Genomic DNA, 17804 nt, shown 5'->3' on the forward strand with positions numbered 1-17804 from the left:
CGGGGCTCGCGGGGCGGGGCTCCGGGCCGCGGGGGCGGTGCAGCTCGGGGAGGAGCTCGGGGAGGGGCGCGGGGAGGGGGAGCGGCTGGCAGGCCGGGCATGGCGTCGATGGCGGCGGCGATCGCGGCCTCGCGCTCGGCGGTCATGAGCGGGAACCGGCCTCTGGACGACCGGGAGCGGAAGCGCTTCACCTACTTCTCGTCGCTGAGCCCCATGGCCAGGAAGATCATGCAGGACAAGGAGAAAATCCGCGAGAAGTACGGGCCCGAGTGGGCGCGGCTGCCGCCCGCGCAGCAGGACGAGATCATCGACCGGTGCCTGGTAGGGCCAGGCGTCTCCGCGCCCCGCGACCCTGGGGACCCGAGGGACTCCGACGAGCTGGCGCGCTTTCCCGGCCTGCGCGGACCCACGGGCCAGAAGGTGGTGCGCTTCGGGGACGAGGTAGGTGCGGGCGCGGCCGGGGACTCTCTCACCTCTCCGCGCCCCGAGGCGGCCCGGCCGGGTGTCCCCTGCCCGCCGGTCGCGCGGGTACGGGCTGGGGCTCGGGGACGGGAGTGGGCGGGAGGGGCGTCCCGGGGCCACCGGCGCGGGGCTAGGGGCTCCCCAGAGGGAGTTTGAGAATAGCGGTGAGGAGGAGGTCTTTAAAGACCCTCCATGTAGACCTGCTCCGCTGGGCCGCACGGGAGCTGGAGAGTTCCCCGCAGCTGAAGACAGCTGCTCTTAGGCGAGGCGGACCAGGGTGGAAACCCTAAGGAATTTTAAGCCCCCCAAGCCTGAGTTCTAATCCACTCTGCCCCTTAGCTCCATGGCCATGGATGACTTAACCTCTTAGAGCCTCAGTTTCTCTCCCCGCCCCTCCCCTGCCCCGGTGAAACCGGAGATGATACTACTCACCCCGTGCCTGCCCTGGATGGCACTCAGAAAATTGTATATATTGATAATAATATTTGTGATGAGCTGTATGGGACAAGAGAAATTGTCAGGCAAGATAAAGAGAAGGAAGAGGTGCCTTCCAAGGTTAGGACGTTTCCCTAAGATGTTTTCCAGGTGAGTACGATGTGCAGCTTTGGTTTGGGGGTGCGCATGGAGCCCCGTTTTTTCATCAAAAAACTAAGCGATGAGTTTAAATGGGCGCCAGCAAGCCTTTGCTACATATAAGGACATGTCTGGGTCTCTGATCTAGACGCGGTTCCTACACTTGTAGAGGGGAGAAATGCTGGAAGCATACAAGAAAAAACTCAGGGGTGTCCCCTTCTAAGTCACAAAGACCCTCATGAGTATTCAGTGCTGCTCAGAAACTTGGTCTTTTTCTTCTTTTTTGTTTCACTGATACCCGTTTGATGCCATTAGAATTTGCACTGTTTTGTGCCATTAGAATCTGGCCTTTCACACTCAGCTTTTACTATGAAGGGCAAAGTCAAAAGGAGGAAGAAGTATAAAAATATACAAATGAAGCCCGCACTTTCTTAACCCTGGGAGCCTGCAGGAGGGGAGCTGGGCTTGGTGAGTTTTTCCCAGGGCATTGTGGATTGTGGAAGGGATTCTAGTTAACACTGAGTTTTAAAGCTGATTTTCAGGCTTGGGTGTGCTGAGACATTTATTAATACAAGATGTTTGTGGTCGTAAACCCACTTAAATGTAAGGGGTGTGTGAAGGACAGAAATATACTGCCAGCATTGCCTTATTCTGACAGAATTCAAAGAAAAGTCTCCATTGGACTTTAAACTCGGAAGGCTCCGCCAGGAAAAACAAGGGTGTGGTAAACTGGGGGGTTGAAAATATAGGTTCAAAATGTATTTAAGGGCCAAAGCATTTTCAGTGCGAAAATCCGCATCTGTATAAAGACATTTGCAGTGTTTGTGCTCAGATTTGGGTGATGAAAAAGCAAGCAGCCCTACTTTGGAAAAGTCATGAGTAAGTAAATAGTAGAGAAAGTAAACCTGTAAGTACTTACAGATGTTGGAGAGTGACTGTCATTTTTCCTTAGCCTGGTGTCCAGCTAAGAATATCCACATGCCTGTTCATCATCAAAATCTCTTGCCATATAAGGGCTCAGTATCACTGATAAGGAAAGATGTGGCCAAGTTAATTTTGTACTCAAATTCCTGAACCGGGTGCCAGACTAAGCTCTTTCTGGATCCGTGAGCCCGATGTGACTTAAAAGCAAATGGGACTCTTCACTGTGGTACCTGCCTGCCGATCCAGGAACAGACCAGCCCTGGTTTTCAGAATTGAACTCAGCTTTACAAAACGGGCTGAGAGTGTGCCCTGGAATGCCTCTGACCAATTTTAGACCAGATGGCAGAGGGACAGAGGGCAATGAATTCGAGGAGAGGTACTTAGAATATGACCCGTGGTCTGTTTTGACCTGCAGTGGCTGTGTGGTTTAATGGCACGAGGGAGTTTAAAATGCATGTCCCCAGACCTGGCAAGAGGTTGACACCAAAGTGGTTGGTGGTCTCGTGCCCAGGGCTGTTCATGGAGGAGGGCTGGCTCCTGGACACAAGGGGCAATAGGTAACGGCAGGGTGGGGGGTGACCCCTGGCGAGGCTGCTGGATGGAGTGGCCCAGATAGGTGGCCCAGCTTTGTCCAAGAGGGCCCTAAATCAGATTGAGTAGGGCCCTCTGTCCTTTCCACTTGAGCTGCCTTCTGATGTCCCAGGGGCCTTCACAGCCAATCATGGAATGGAGAGTGCTCTCCTGGGCCCTCCAGCTTGCCCACCCCCAGCAGCTACAGACAGACGTCTGACGCATGGGTGCTTCGGGTGAATCAGCTCTCTCCGGAGCCACCTTCTGACTCCAGATGACGAGTAGGCGCCAGCCTCTTGAGTACTTCCACGAAGGACCACCCCATATGGTGGGTTCTAAGTGCGTTTCCTTCCTATAGTGGGAGGAGACTGGGCTCTGTAGTCTGTCTTGGGTTTGAGTTTTGGCTCCCCCATCTACCGGCCTTTTGACTGTGTCTAAATCACAGACCTCTCTGAGCCTCAGTTTTCTGGGCTCTGCGATGGGAATAGCATTAACGGGATGCTGGTCAAGATCACGTCCACAAAGGGCCTGTGGGCTTAAAAGAAGGTTATAGCTGCTCGTGGTTAAGAATGCCATTGACCCTCGAACAACATGGGTTTGAAGTACACTGGTCCACTTATATGCAGATTTTTGGGGTGAAGAATTGTAGGGTAGATGTATTTTCTTTTCCTTATGATTTTCTTCACATTTTCTTTTCTCTCACTTACTTTATTGTAGCAATACAGTAAATACACATAACATACAAAATGTTTGTTAATCGATTGCTTATCTTATTGGTAAGTCTTCTGGTCGACAGTAAGCTGTCGGTAAAGTTTCTGGGGAGTCAGAAGTGGCATGTGGATTTTCAAGTGTACAGGTGTCCCTAACCCGTGTGTCGTTCAGGCGTCAAGTGCATTTTTAGCTAGTCTCTCCGTTCCCACTTGCAAAAATCATTATCATGAAATAAGTACATTTCTGCTGTTGCTAAGTCTGCAGTTGGCCCGTCAGAGTTGTCCACGTGAGAAGGAACTCTGTTCTGGTGGCCTCTGGTCATGGGCTTTGGGGCACGTATTTGAAGCTTCGGTTTTGTTCTGTCCACAGTATGGCCATGGTGTGGCCTGTCTCCGGATCACCAGTCACATCAGCCTCAGATTGTGTCCCCCACCCACTTTCAGCTTCCCTGAAGGGCAAGGGCATCACCTGTTTCTTTGAATACCCTCTCCCCCATCACTGGCAATATTTTTGTAGTCCACATTTTAAGTCAGATCATGAAAGTATAGCCTCCAAATGTGACCAACATCTAGTCATTCTTACGTTAAGGAACAAATAAGTAGAAACGCGATTGCATATTGATGGTGGTCGATCTTGGCCATGACTGTGGTCAGGGCTCCGTTCGCACATCACACTTGCCTCTGGTGGGACCGCTCTGCGTGGATAGGTGCGACATCGCGGGATCTGTGTTTATTTGTACCCTCGCTGCCTGTACAGCAAAAAGATCAGGGCTCAGATCCCCTCTTGCTGGGATGACCAGCCTGGTGTGGAGGGAGATCGGCTGCCTTTGTGCCTGGAAGCCACGGGGAGACCTGTCCGTTTTCGGTTTTTCCTTCCTTGGGAATTAATTCAGAGAATATCTCTCAGAGCCTAATACATTAGAAACTAGAGGCATTCTAGCTTTTGGGCTGCCTAGGCTGTCCATAATCTTCACCAGCTCCTTTCAAAAGCCCCCCTCCCCCATGAACATATGATCTTATTACAATTTCATCACAAGGCCACCAACCCCTCCTGCCCCCCATCATGTCCCCAAGTAACTCCTGTGCAGAGAATCTGGAGCAGCTGGGGTGGAATACTTCTCTCTTAGCGAAAGAAGAGGAGCACCTGGGGTCCCCAGCCCTGACCTCCATTCCTGGCCGTGCCACCCGCCAGGCGCCGCCTGCTCAGGGCGTAGGTCTTCCTCCGTGAAACGAGTGGCTCTGGCATTTGGTATGAACATGAAGGCATGTTTGCAAACAGCTGCCTTTAGAGGTCTGACTTTCCCTGCATTCTTCCTTCAGCAGTAAAGTTTCGGGAGTGGCCTCCTCTGGGAGATGGGAGATTTTCATTTTGGAAGGTTTTAGAGATCACTCAGGCTGCTTCTGCTGCTTCCTTTTATCAAATAGGAAAACAAACAAACAAACAAAACCCCCAAAAAACCCCAAAGCTGGATTTTTAGAGATGTGTTGCAGGCCGTAAGCAGGTAACCCCGGAAATTTGGTGTGTTTACTTCTCTCGGACCTACGTGTCTCTGCCACCTCCCATAAGGTAGGTGAAGCTGGGCAGGAAGGGTGTTGCCATGTGCCATATGCCAGCCCCCGGGGACCCTGATCTGGCTCTTGCGTGCCACAGCACACAGAAATTTTGGGCCTTGGAGCCAGACAGCTCCACCCCCTCTTCAACAGCTTAGCTTGACCAGCTGCTGTAGGAAGGAAGTGTCCCTCCTCAGGCGTCCTTGTCCCTCCCCCTCCTGCAGGGACCTGGGGGCTGGCTGGCTGCTCCCTTGCACCTCTCTGCCTTCACCTCCTCCTCTGGGGCTGAGCCTCGGCCTCCCTGACTCCCTGACACCCTCTGCATGGCCTGAAGCCGGCACTTCCCTCTGCAGGCCTCGGAGGGCCCGTGCCTTGGTCCAGCCCTGCTTCCCATCCAGCTCTTGCCCCCAGCTGGCTGAAGTGCCTTTCCCTGAAGTGATCTGAGGGTGCCTCAGGAGGCCGGGGAGGTCAAGATGGAATATTCCAGTTCAGCAAACCTTGCTGAGCTGCTGTCCCCACTCAGCGTCCTTGGGTCTGCCTGCAAACGGCCTGCTTTGCCTCTCCCTCCTTAGGATTCATGCTGGCCAGCCTAGATTTTTTTTTTCAAAGTTTATTATTATTATTTTTTTTAGTACCCTCTATACCCAACATGAGGCTGGAACTCAGTGACCCCATGATCAAGAGTCACATGCTCTTCTGACCGAGCCAGCCAGGCACCCCTAGATGTTTGTTTTTTAAAAATAAACTAATTAAATTGCTGTAAGATATACAAGATAATGTATCTGTATGTTACCGTTAAAAGATCCAAACACTGCAGAAGCAGCATTGTGAAGCAGTTGGTCGTATCCTTCCAGAACTTTCCTTGAGTGTTAACTCTTCATTAGATTTGAGTCTGATTGGATATATGGTGTCCTGACACAGGACCTGTCCCACGTGAGGTCACCTCTTCCCCTTCTACTTGAGCAGTTTGGCGTTTCCTTTTTTCAGCCCTTGGCAAAATTAAATAAGGAGGAAATTTGAGAGTTACTTTCTCAGTATTCTGGATTTGTTTTTTAAGGAAAGTGGAATGTATAATTATGATTCCCACCTTCCGTCTGGTACAGTCCTGCAGTTTTTAGAAAAGATGAGCGGGAACATGTGGCTTTTCGTGTCCTTGCATCTAGGGTTCTGTGCCCTGGCTCTGGACTGGAGTTGAGAACGTGGCCTCGAGCCCATATCTGTTTCCGTGGGCTTCGAGGGGGAGGCTGCAGGGCCTCTCCCACAGGCTTCTCCTTTCGGACCCATGGTTCTTTGCCCAGAGTAGCACCTGGCCTGCTACCCCACGTAGGGGAGGAAGGATGTTGAACAGGTGAGCCCTGGGAGCTAAGGCAGCCAGCCACACAGGCCCCCTCCCTGGCTCCTGTGGGAGGGCAACCAGGGGCCACGGAAGGGGTTTTGGAAAGAAGTTTAATGATTTATTCACTGTCACGCAGGGAGGGATGGGGCAGAGCTGAGAAGCATGTTGGCAGATCTGGGACCCTTTCGCTGACCGGAGTCACTTTCTTAAGCAAGAGATTCCTTTAATACTGGAGGAAAAAATTCCATTTTTCAAAAAAACAAACGAAGGTCAGATCTGTTTGTTTAAGCATCCTACTCGTTTTCTGTTTGTTTCAGCAGAAGGCTCATCCCCCCGCCACCCCCACTCCCATTACCGCCAAGGCACCAAGCTTTCGTTTCCGCCTGGCCTTGGGGGCCACGGCTCCTGAATTTGTATTCACGCTGCAGCCTGACTGCTAGTTCAGTCCTGGCTGTTTTTCTCTTGTTGGCCTGCAGTTTCGTCCTTGCATTTCTGGAAACCCTCCTGTCTCAGCAGAGTTAAATATATTACACGTCAGAGGGAAAAGCATCAATTTCATAAATATATAAATGAAAGTCCCTAAAAAGAAGCAGTCGGTAAAAAAAAAAAGGGCATATTTTAATCAGTCTTCTTCCTCACTCCCCTGCCTTGTTTTTCAGTAAACTTCGTTCCTGAGAGCAGTTTTAGGTTAACAGCCACACGGAGCAGAGAGTACGGAGATTTCTTGTATACTCCCCATCCCCCCACACGCGGCAGCCCCCCCCATGCCGACCCCCCCTCCCCTGCCAGAGTGGCGTATCTTGGCACATGACCCTCACCCAGAGTCCGCGGTCTGCATGAGGGTTCCCTCTCGGTGTGCGCGTCCAGTGGGTCCGGACAAATGCACAATGACTTGTATACCCCATGAGAGTACTTCACTGCCCTCAAGACCCTCGGTGCTCTGCCTGCCTCTTCATCCCTCCCATCCCCCACCCCGGCAGCCACTGGCCTGTGTGCCATCTCCGTAGCTGTGCCTTGTCCAGAAGGCCATATAGTTGGAGGCCTAGAGGACGTAGCCTTTTCAGACTGGCATCTGTCAGTTCGTCATACGCACTGAAGGCTCTTCCGTGTCTTTCCAGGGCTCGGTAGCTCATTTCTTTTTAGCGCGTAATCATATTCCATCGTCTGTGTCTCCCGTCGTGTATTTATCCGGTCACCTGCCGAAGGACGTCCCAGTGGCTTACAAGTCTGGGCAATTATGAGTGAAGCCGCTGTAAGCATCAGTGTGCGGGTTTTTGTGTGGATGTAAATTTTCAGCGTGTTGGGTTAAATACCAAGGCGTGGGATTGCCTCACCTGTTCTGACAGCGCCGCCGCAGCTTTGGGGCAGAGACGGGCACTGAACAGCCACTCAGGGAAAGTGCGCTCCACGCCGGATGTGCCTGACATCACTGGGGGGCCGTGACAGTCAGCAGCACGGGGGGTTTCTGACCCCTTCTCCAGGCTCTGCTGTCTGAGCCTGACTTCTCTTACTTACAGTATTCACAGTGTAAATTTCTTACCTTTTTTTTTCCTTTTTAAAGATTTTATTTATTTGAGAGAGCACAAACAGGGGCAGAGGGAGAGGGAAAAGCAGACTCCCCACTGGGCAGGGAGCCCGATGCAGGGCTCGATCCCAGGACCCCCAGGATCATGACCTGAGCCGAAGGCAGACGCTTCACCGACTGAGCCGCCCAGGGGCTCCTTAAATTTCTGACCTTTAAGTCAAGATGCCACCATCTGTCAGCTAGAAAGTTCTGTCATTGATGGACTTCAGGAGTATGGTGACGACATTTGCCCTTGCAGGGCTCCAGGATCCTGACGCTGCTTAGGAATTACTCCGATCCGTGGCTGGGACGCTCTGTGGTTGGCATTCCAGCTGTTGTCAGCACTGACATTTAGCCAACCGCGCACCCTAGCCCGACCTTCGGAGGATGTCATGACCCTGGGAGGTGGGCATGTGGACTGTTCGTGGCCGCATACTTACTGTGGTTGAGCCGCAGTGTTTGTTAGGAACGCAGCTGCAGCTGTCTTGTATGAAATCGTTGAACGCTGGCAAGAATCCAGAAATAAACCTTTTTAAATGTGATTCTCCTTCGGCTGGAGCCTTGCAGCCTGTTAGGAGACGGTGAATTCACCTTGGCGGATGATACTAGTGCCCAGGGCCGTGGGCTTGCCCGCTCCGAAGTAGAGGGGAGAGCGCTGGCCCGGGAAACCCGGGGCTTCTTATGAGAGCTGTCTGAACCCTGGGTTGTTTTCGTAGGAGCCCCTGTTCGGGCACGACGGGAGCCACCTAGCAGTACTGACTGAGGGCTCCTCTGCATGTGGGTTGGACCACACAGGCAGAGGTGGGCCCCCGAGCCCTGCAGGTCCACAGGCACAGGCAGCCCGGTGTGGCTGTGTGGCCACGTGCTCACGACGTGCAGACGGAGGTGGGCCTGGCGTTGTGGGAGGGGCCGAACTGGGGAAGCTGCCCAGAGGAAGGGCTGCCTTCTAGAATGACCTAGGGAGTTGGTGGTGTAAACCTAGGTCAGGCGTGTCCTATGGATTTGGCCTGTTACCACGCACCCTAGGCGATGCCGATTTACCGCCTGGCCTGGAATGCCTAGGGTACGGCTAGGGTACGGGCCCCCTTGAGGGAGTCTTGAGTCTGGTGTCTGAACGTGCCTGCGTGAACCCCACACCAGGAAGCGCCCGGGAAGGGGCCATTCCCACCGAATACCTGGGGACAGGTGTGCCACAGGGAGGGCATCCACAGGGAAGGTGTGGTTTGCTCAAGCTGAGGTGGTGGACAGACAGGCCTGCAGCCTTCAGAGAGGCCCAGAGTGTAGGCTGGACTCCCCCACGTGCCGCAGGGTCTCTGAAATAGGTGCCTGGAATGTTCCAGGAAGGGGGTTGCTTTCTGTCTGCTGGCTGCTAGCGGCCTGGCTTTGGGCAGTGGGAGGTCAGAGGTCCCCTCAGGAAGCCCATGCCTCTGGGTTGGCTTCCTTTCTGGCGCAGACCCGTGGGGGACCTACGGGGCAGCCAGCGCAGACAGTGCTGTCCCCAGGGGCTCATGGTCCTACATTTGAGACGCGACAATAAAATTCACCCGCCGGGCCTTGAAAGCAGAAAACAAGTTCTACAAGAATAAATGCTCAGTAGTCTCTAATCCAGTTCATGAAGAGGGAAGGTTAATATTTGTAAGATTTCATTGTCTTTGAAATCCATTTGAAGTCCATAGTTTCTCGCTGTAGAGTAATTTTGGAAGAGTCAGGACTGGTACAGAGGAATCATAACCCATTATAGATGAGTTGCTTGTAATTTCAAAAGCAAAATGACTGAAATCACTTTAAAATTTAATGGCAGAATTTACATTTAACATCGAATGTGGTGAGTTTCGGTGTGTTCGGTTGCAGGCCTGGGTGTGTTGGTACCTGTTGAACGTGGGGTTGCCGGGAGTGAGGGCGAGGAGCCCTGCCCTGGAGCACCAGCCGATCGCCTGGGGCCCATGGGGGGCAGGGTGTGTGGTGAGCAGTTTTAGGTTCTCAGAAAAAGTGAGTGGCAAACCCCTACCTCCATACGTGCCCAGCTTCTCCCACTGTCAGCATCGGCCACCAGAGTGGGACGTTTGGTACAGTAGATGAACCCTGCATTGACACATGGCTATCGCCCAAGTCCATGGCTGACACTGGGGTTTACTCTTGGTGCTGTCCATTCTGAGGGTTTGAGAAAAGTGTCCATCACTACACTACGGTAGTGTGGTGTTTTCATTGCCCTAAAATCCTCCCTTCAGCTCTGGTAACTGCTGATCCCTGTATGGTCTCTGTAATTTTGCTTTTTCCAGAATGTCATACAGTTGGGCTTATGCAGGATCGTTGCCTTTTCAGATTCCTTTATTGTGGGAAAATACGTATAGCATAAAATGTACCATTTTAACCATTCTTAAGTAGACATCCAGTACATTCTCACTGCTGTGCAGCCAGTACCACTGTCCGTTTCTAGAACTTTCCATCACCTCTGAATCCATTAAACAGTAACTTCCCATTTCTCCCTCCCTGGTGAACTGTATTCTGCTTTCTGTCTCCATGATTTTGCCTTAGTCTAGGCGCCTCAAATAAGTGGAGTCACATAACATTTGCCCTTTAGTGACTGTCGTATTCATTCAGCATGATGTCCTCTGGTTCGTTCCGGTTGCAGCTGGTGTCAGAATGTCCTTCCTTTTGAAGGCTGAGTAGGATTCCGTCGCATGGATTTGCCACCTTCTGTTAATTCGTCTGCTGCTGACATCGGTGTCGTTTTCACATTTTGGCTCCGTCGCATAATGTTGTAGCGGGCACTGGTGTGTGGGTGTCTATTCAAGCGCCTGCTTTCACTTCCCGTGGCTGCAGCTCCAGGAGTGGAATTTCTGGACCAAGTGGCAATTCTGGGTTTAATTGTTTTGAGAAACTGCCACACTGTTGCCCACATTCCCGCCAGCAGCGCAGGAGGGCTCCAAGGGCTCCTATCTCCACGTCCCTGCCATAGTAATAACCACCCTTGCGGGTATGGAGTATATTACTTTTGTTTTTAATACAGTGTGTGTGTGTTTTGAAGATTTTATGTATTTTATTTGGGTGGGGGAGACTCAGAGGGGGAGAGAGAGAGAGAATCTCAAGTAGATTCTGTACTCCACGCACAGTCCGATGCGGAACTCGATCTCACACCCTGAGATCATGACCTGAGCCAAAACCAAGAGTCTTAACCAACTGAGCCATCCACGCACCCATAATACAATGTGTTTTAATTGTGCTTATGTAACTGAATTTCTAACAATGGCTGTCTTTAACAGCAGGTTAAAAAAATGTCTTACCATTTCACAGTCCACTTCTGCAAGCCCACTCCAGCACAACTCTGGCTGCAGCCTCCAAAAGTACAAATGTCTGGGGCCCCCAGAGATCTTAACACACTTGCGCATCCATTCTTTACCAAATAGTAAAGTAAAGTGCTGGAGATTTTGTGTGAATACGCATTCTGGTACCAGGGGCAGAGAACAGATTTTTTTTTTTTTTTTAAGTACTTTTTCTGCTAGGAGGTGAACATTTGTGTTGGGTGAACATTTTCCAGTAAGAGGAAGTCAGGGCATGTGGGATGTTAAGAGGAAAGAAGACATGGTGCCCGTCCATCCTGGAGTCCTTGGAGCCACATGGGGAAGCGCAGAGCCTCCCACATGCTGCACTGCCCTCTCATGGTTTCCAGGGGCTGTGTGTCCTGTGACTCTGCTTTTGTCCTGCGCTTTTGGGATCTAGTGATTTCTAGCTTCTTTCTGTGCCATGCTCCAGAGAAGAAATAATTTCCGGAGAGGTGCAGCATTGTCTCTGGTGGAGGCATCCCTTATGGAGAGGAATTTGTGAGGACTCTTGGCCGAATCAGAGCCCACTCCCTGACATCCTGTGGTCTAAGCAGCAGATGTGTTTTGGTGCCTTGACAGTTTCAGATCTTGGGCACCGGGGTGGCAGGTTGGGGAGCCTTTTGGGCCACCCAGCAGAAAGCAGATGTGAGCATCCACGAGCGTGTGCCTGGCCATGTTTTGTTGTCTGCTGGACATCGTGGGAGAAGAAGAAAGAGAACACTGTGCGCACACTGACACTTTGCTGTCCTGGTCCCATTTTGCATCCAGCTGCCTGGAGAGCCTGTTCCCAATGCTGGAGTGTGCAGCCACGGCTGACATCAGTGCTCCAGTAACATTTTTCCTTGGCACGTTTATTTTTGTTAAGTGCTTTATTATTTTTTATGAGCTCAGAATTGCAGAAATCTAAGGAATTTGCCCCTTGACTGAGTTTCTTGCTGGAGCAAACAAAAGACTATTGACTTGACACCAAGTTGGGGAGAAATCACAGTGTGACCCTCCCTCTGTCTGCGGTTCCCTTGGAATGTTAGCGAATGCGGGCTGCCACCACTGGTGACTGCGTGCTTTCTGAGCTCTAGGCTTGGTCTCTGGTCCTCTGAGTCCCATGCTTATTTTCCTTGCAAAGCCTTATTTTAATTTTTGCCGATTTCAGCTGCATAACTAATATTTAAGGGCAGATATATCACATGATGAGGGGATCCAGCTCCATTGTGCCCGGGCTGCTGGGTCTGCCCCCTCCCCTGCCTCCACCTGCCCGGTTAATCTCCACACACCTCCTCTGTCCACTGAGGTGGCCACTGGGCTGTCCCATGTCTGGATAGAAGGAGCACAGGAACACCTGGGTGGCTCAGTTGGTTAAGCATCTGCCTTTGGCTCAGGTCAGGGTCCTTGGATCGAGCCCTGTGTTGGGCTCCCTGTTCAGGGGGGAGTCTGCTTCTCCCTCTGCCTCTGCCCCTCCCCCTGCTTATATGCATGTGCATGCTCTCTCTCTCCAATAAATTAATAAAATCTTTTTTAAAAGAGCACATTTGCCAGTTGATTTCCCTTTAGTTTTGTCCCTCAGACCCAAATCTGGACTAAATGATACATATAGGCTCCTTCACTTTCCCCATGTGGAAACAAAGTCCTTCTTGTTTTATGATTCGGAGAGGAACTTAGAGGGTCCTGACCTCACAGAGTTTTAGAGACTTTCAGGTCACGTAGCCCCGCACTATGCTCCAGTGCCCCGCAGCACACACACGGCCTGGACTGGACCCAGGAGCCCCTACAGCTGAGGTTGGGCCGATGGCCTCCCTCTCATCACAAGGGCTCCTTCTCAAACATTCCTCCAGGCAGCCCACTTTTTGGAGGGACAGAGTTTGTAAATTGAGATGTAACTTGTGTTTAGCTGGAATTCCAAATGGGAGGGCAGTGGCCCACATTCCCTCTCATTTGTAGTGTTTCCCGGCAGCCAGGAGCAAAGGGGCAGAGGCAAGCGAGTTCAAAGCCTAAGGCGGGAATGGCGAGGGCTCCGAGAGCTGGCCTTCTGCAGACCCCCTGTGCCTTACAGAGGGGGCAGAGCCCGATCTCCGACCTCTGGGGACTGGGAGGACCTCACTTCCCTGGGGTGCTTTGCGGGATGACCGTCTCAATTTAAAATACCTTATCCCATGCTCAGTCCGTATCGCCCAGTATGTCCCAACTCTGGGTTCAGAGAATATCCCCAGTAGAAGCTAGGCACAGACCAGAGACTTGCTGGCACAGGACGATGGCTGGGGGCTCGGAGGGGATGGCCAAGAAAAGGTGATTTTCCCGTTCTTGTTCAGGCCAGTGAGCAGAACCTAATGGAGCCGCGGTCAGATTCTTGGTTACCGTTCTGAAGGGCTCTTTCCATCATGTTCTGTTGGCGAGGGTGGGCGTGGTGTCAGAGCTCTCACTCCAAGTGGGCACTGGCATTCAATGGGCTTGTTCTTCATTGACTTTGCTGACAGCGCCTTTCTGATCTCTGGGGGTCTCGCGGGGGGAGGCGGGGACACAGCTGCCTTGGCTTGACTGGAGGTTGATTGCCTGGCATTCTGTTCATTTGTTACTTCATTTGATCGTCACCACAACCCTGCAAGGGAAGCATGATTCTCCTCTTACAGATCAGGGAAACTGAGGCTCCGAGGCCTGCGCCCTCTTGCCATCATGGCCTCGTGTGCAGTCGCTGGTAGAGCTGAGGCCCAAGCCTGTAAAGCCCCTTTCCCTTTCTGCTCACATCCCCATCATCGAGTCCCCACGGGGCCTCCCACACGGGCAGTGAGTATCCCTCTGGCCAGGGCGCCCCGGGACGTGCCTGGCCGCCACCACTGGAAAGATGAGGGCGAAGCCAGACTGAGGAGGTCGGCAAATTCTGTGCGGAGCAAACATCAGGCTTGCTCCGAGCCAGGAGCTGGGCTGAGTCCTAAGTTCAGGTCCCCCGTGGCCTCGGGTGGGTGTTTGCACGGGGTATGTTTGGGTTTGTGTTTCACGTTTATTCTTGAATTTTTATTTCAGGACATAACTTGGCAAGATGAGCACTCTGCCCCTTTCTCCTGGGAAACGAGGGTAAGTTGGATTAAATTTGGATTTGTTTGCCCTTTTAAAAGAGAATTGCGTGGTTCTCTCCTTTTCTTGCAGCACTTACTTGATGGACTCAGAAGGCAGAGGCCCCTCTGCCCGGCTGCCGGTGAAGGAGGACGGGAGGGGAGACAGTTGTGATGGCTAGGAGACCGGTGTCGGGTCGTGATGGGATTAAAGTGGTGGTCAGTACTGCCAGCCGGGGCCCCAAGGTGCCCTGGACCAGGGTCCCAGCCATCCTGGGGAAGCAGGGTCAGCCCGTCAGAGGCTTTCTCTGCTCCTTCCTCTGCCCCCCCAGCACTCAGCACCTTGGTGGGGGTGCTTCCTAAAGCAGAGCTTGGAGGGAAGCTTTTGGGGCGGGGGAGACCGCTGCTTTTATTTAAGATGAACTCAGAATGGCCAGGAAGTTGGGTAGGTGTGGGGGCGGAGAGACGCGGGGGCAGAGACCACACGTCAGATCTAGGGACATTCAGCTCTAAGGCGCCAGAGCCTGTGGTGAAAGGCATAGGGAAAGACTCTGCACCCTGTGGACTTGAAGGGCCGCGGGTCCCCATGGGCAGGTGTCAGCGAACACAGCCCGGTCGGGACGGCTAACTCCTGGTCACTTGTTTACTATCATTATCATCAATATCATTATTATTGATGATGATTATTGCCAGAGTTGCATAGCAGTATCAAGCTTAACTGATTTTAATTCATTTCCCCTAGCCTCTCTAGTTGCAAAGGAGCGAAAGGACCAAAAAGCAGTAAAGGAAAGAAGGGAAAAGACCAGGATTCTAGAACATTTGGTGCTGTGAGTTGGAGGGCTCATCCCATAATAGGTGATGAAGACAGCAGTGTGCCTGGAATAGGGCTTTGACCTGAGGTCAGATCAGGGCTTTGAAGCGCCACGCCTTGCGCTTGGTTTTCCGCTGAGCCCACATTGCTCGTCTCAGCAGAAGTGGGCATCCAGGGGGCCTGCAGAGACAGTGGGTCAGAGTGAGGGCAAAGCAGTGAGGGGTCTGCAAGACACCTGAGAGGCCCTCACATGGGGGCCTGTGCCTTAGAATGAAGTATTTGACCAGGTTCAGGTGGGTGAGGGCAGTGTTTGGTGAGCGACTGCTGATGGTGCCGAGTGACCCGAGCCATCCTGGGGACGGGGAAGAGCATGACGTGGTCCTCACAGGAGAACTGGGAGGCGTCAGTGCAGATGCACGTGTTCGTCTGGTGGGTGCGGATTCCTCCTGCCTCCCGTGTGCCGTCATGTGGGGTCCTGAACACCCTACAGTAAAGATGCAAACACCTCGTCGCGCACGTGTCATTTTTGTCTAGGTCTCTGCGGAGGCCGGGATGAGGAATGGTGTGCCTGGAAGCTGGGGTCTCCCTAGAGATCTGGACGCTGCTTGAAGGATATCAAGGAGCAGCCTGGAAATACAGGAGCCCCTACGACCAACAAGGAACCCCGTCCAGTCACACTGGAAGGGAAGCTGTGGGTGGGTAGCGAGAACATCAGCTCGCTGGCAGTCAGCCGGGGCCTCAGTCTCAGATGGGCTCCCCGGGGTAACTGAGAAGCACTAACCCTGCAGGTGATCCCTAGTGATAAGAGGCAGATAGACCCTCTGCAGGCTGGGACCGAACAGCCTGGGATGCAGTGACCCAGAAAGTGGCCCAGATTGTCCTGGACTGGGTCCTCTGTTTGATGATATCACAGTGATAAAGGCACAGAGGTCAAAAGAGTTAGAATGTCCTAAGTCCTAAATCCATCTTGCGCCCCCTGAGAATATCTGCTCTATTAAGAATTTACCTTGTGAAATGTTCCTTAATCTGCTATTTGCGAGATGGGACATTCCATCTATTATTAACTTGCTGCAGATGACATTCTGGGACAAGGATGGGCCGTGGCTGAGGCGGGTGCTGAGATGGGGCTCAGCTGCTCAGGGCCAGCCTGGGCCCAGGTGTCTCGAGAACGAGGACAGCTAACAGGATCAAGGATCACACCTGTGCTGGTGCTAAGTGTCCACAGTTGTGAGCCGAGTCCCTTAGGAACCTGGTTGGGAAGCCTCCAGAAGTTAATATGTGCTGCCCACTTAGCAGAGCACCAGCTTGCTTCCCCGTCCAGCAGGCTCACTCCGGCCCCTCACCTTTTAGTTTGATCCCTTGAGGTTGGACTTACATGATAGGGTGTTAGAACCTTGTAGAGGCAAAATAGCATTCCAGAGAGCAGAGAGGCTTGTCCCTGCTCTGTCTTCATAAGTCAGGGTCGAGTTCTAGAAAGACCCCCCTCCCCAGCCTTAACTCGGAGTGCCCTGCCTCCCTGGCTCTGTCATGCTCTGCCTGGGGACCTCCAGACTGGTGAGAACCTCTTATGAGAGCTGCAAACAGAAGTGGCTCTAGGCAGGGCACAGCAGCCCTGATCTCCTGGTGCAGAATTCGGGGCTTGGACACGGGTTCTTGCTCTTCCTCATTTGACGCCTTCTTCTCTCCGTCAGTTATCTGTTGATGCATAGCAAACCACCCCACAGCTTCATGGACCAAAGCAGACGTTTATTTGCCCACGATGCTGGGGCTCAGCAGTGTGGGCAGGGCTCAGTGGCTGTTCTCCCGTTGGCCTTGGCCGGGATGGCTCCCCTGTCATCTGACAGCCGTCTGGTGGGAGCTGGCCTCTCTAGGATAACCTTCCTTCTGGGTGCACCTGGGGCTGGGTGTCGCCGGGACCCTGAGTTGCCAGCGAGCCAGCCTGGGCGTCTTCACGTGGTGGTGGAGGAGTCCCCTGGGGGCAAGGGCAGAAGCCTACAGGGCCTCTTGAAGCTTAGGCTGGGAAATCACCCCGTGTCACTCCTGCTTTGTTCCGCTGATCATATCGAGGCACGGTCCAGCCTGGATTCAAGGTGTGAGGGAATAAATCCGAGCTCTTGCTGGTGAGTTGCAGAGAATTTGTAGCAGTTCATTTATTTAAACAATTTTTGAATTTGAGTGTAGTTGACATGTAGGCGTTTTTCAACTAGGATTTTATACCCTGGCAGCCGTGACACTGGGTCCTTTCATTCAATTGTTGATCCATTATCTATTTTTTTGTTTTTAATTGTAAATTACACATAAAATTTACCATCTTAGCTGTTTTTTGGTGGACAGTTCCATGGTATCAACTACGCTCACATTGTTGTTCAACTATCACCACCCTCTATCCACAGAATTCTTTGTCTTGCAAAACTGAGTCTCTGTCTGCTTTAAACAGCTTCCCCCTCCCTCCCGCAGCCCTGGGTAGCCTCCCTTCTCCAATCAGTCTCTATGACATCATTCATCGATTTTTCAGAAATTCAGTGGACATTTATAATACACCCAGTCTTTGTCCGATGTTCTGCTTAAGGCTCAGAGATGAGTAAACACTTCTGCACTCGAAAAAGAGTCCAGTGAGTGGATGGCTTCACTTGGTGGCAAAACTCATGCAGGAGAAAAGCTTCCGCAACACATTCCTTCCGTCATTTTTCCCCAAGCCCATTAAACGTATGTATATACGTGCTGGTAGATACAGGCTCCTGCCTTCCTCCGTCTGTTCAGCGGGGCGGGGCTCCATCCCAGGACCCTGAGATCATGACCTGAGCCAAAATCAAGAGTCAGGTGCTTAACCCACTGAGGCAGCCAGGTGCCCCAGTTCATCAGACGGTCAGTGAATGCCAGCTAAGTGCCCAGCTCTTCCTCTGCTCTGACTTCTTAGCCCCTGATGGATGAACTGAGGC

At 52.3% G+C, this 17804-nt stretch overlaps 1 protein-coding gene across 1 annotated transcript in view; it reads left to right on the forward strand.

Annotated features, from left to right (window-relative positions):
• Positions 1–54: 54 nt before the first annotated feature.
• The window catches only part of C6H1orf198 (chromosome 6 C1orf198 homolog), a 32138-nt gene continuing 14388 nt past the window's right edge, over positions 55–17804 (forward strand). Inside the window, exons 1-2 of the mRNA XM_011222157.3 lie at positions 55–441; positions 14026–14076. Coding sequence (XP_011220459.2) covers positions 100–441; positions 14026–14076 — 393 coding nt within the window. The 5' untranslated portion in view covers positions 55–99. The remainder of the gene's footprint in view (positions 442–14025; positions 14077–17804) is intronic.

The sequence above is a fragment of the Ailuropoda melanoleuca genome, chromosome 6 (assembly GCF_002007445.2).
Source record: "Ailuropoda melanoleuca isolate Jingjing chromosome 6, ASM200744v2, whole genome shotgun sequence".
NCBI lineage: Eukaryota > Metazoa > Chordata > Mammalia > Carnivora > Ursidae > Ailuropoda > Ailuropoda melanoleuca.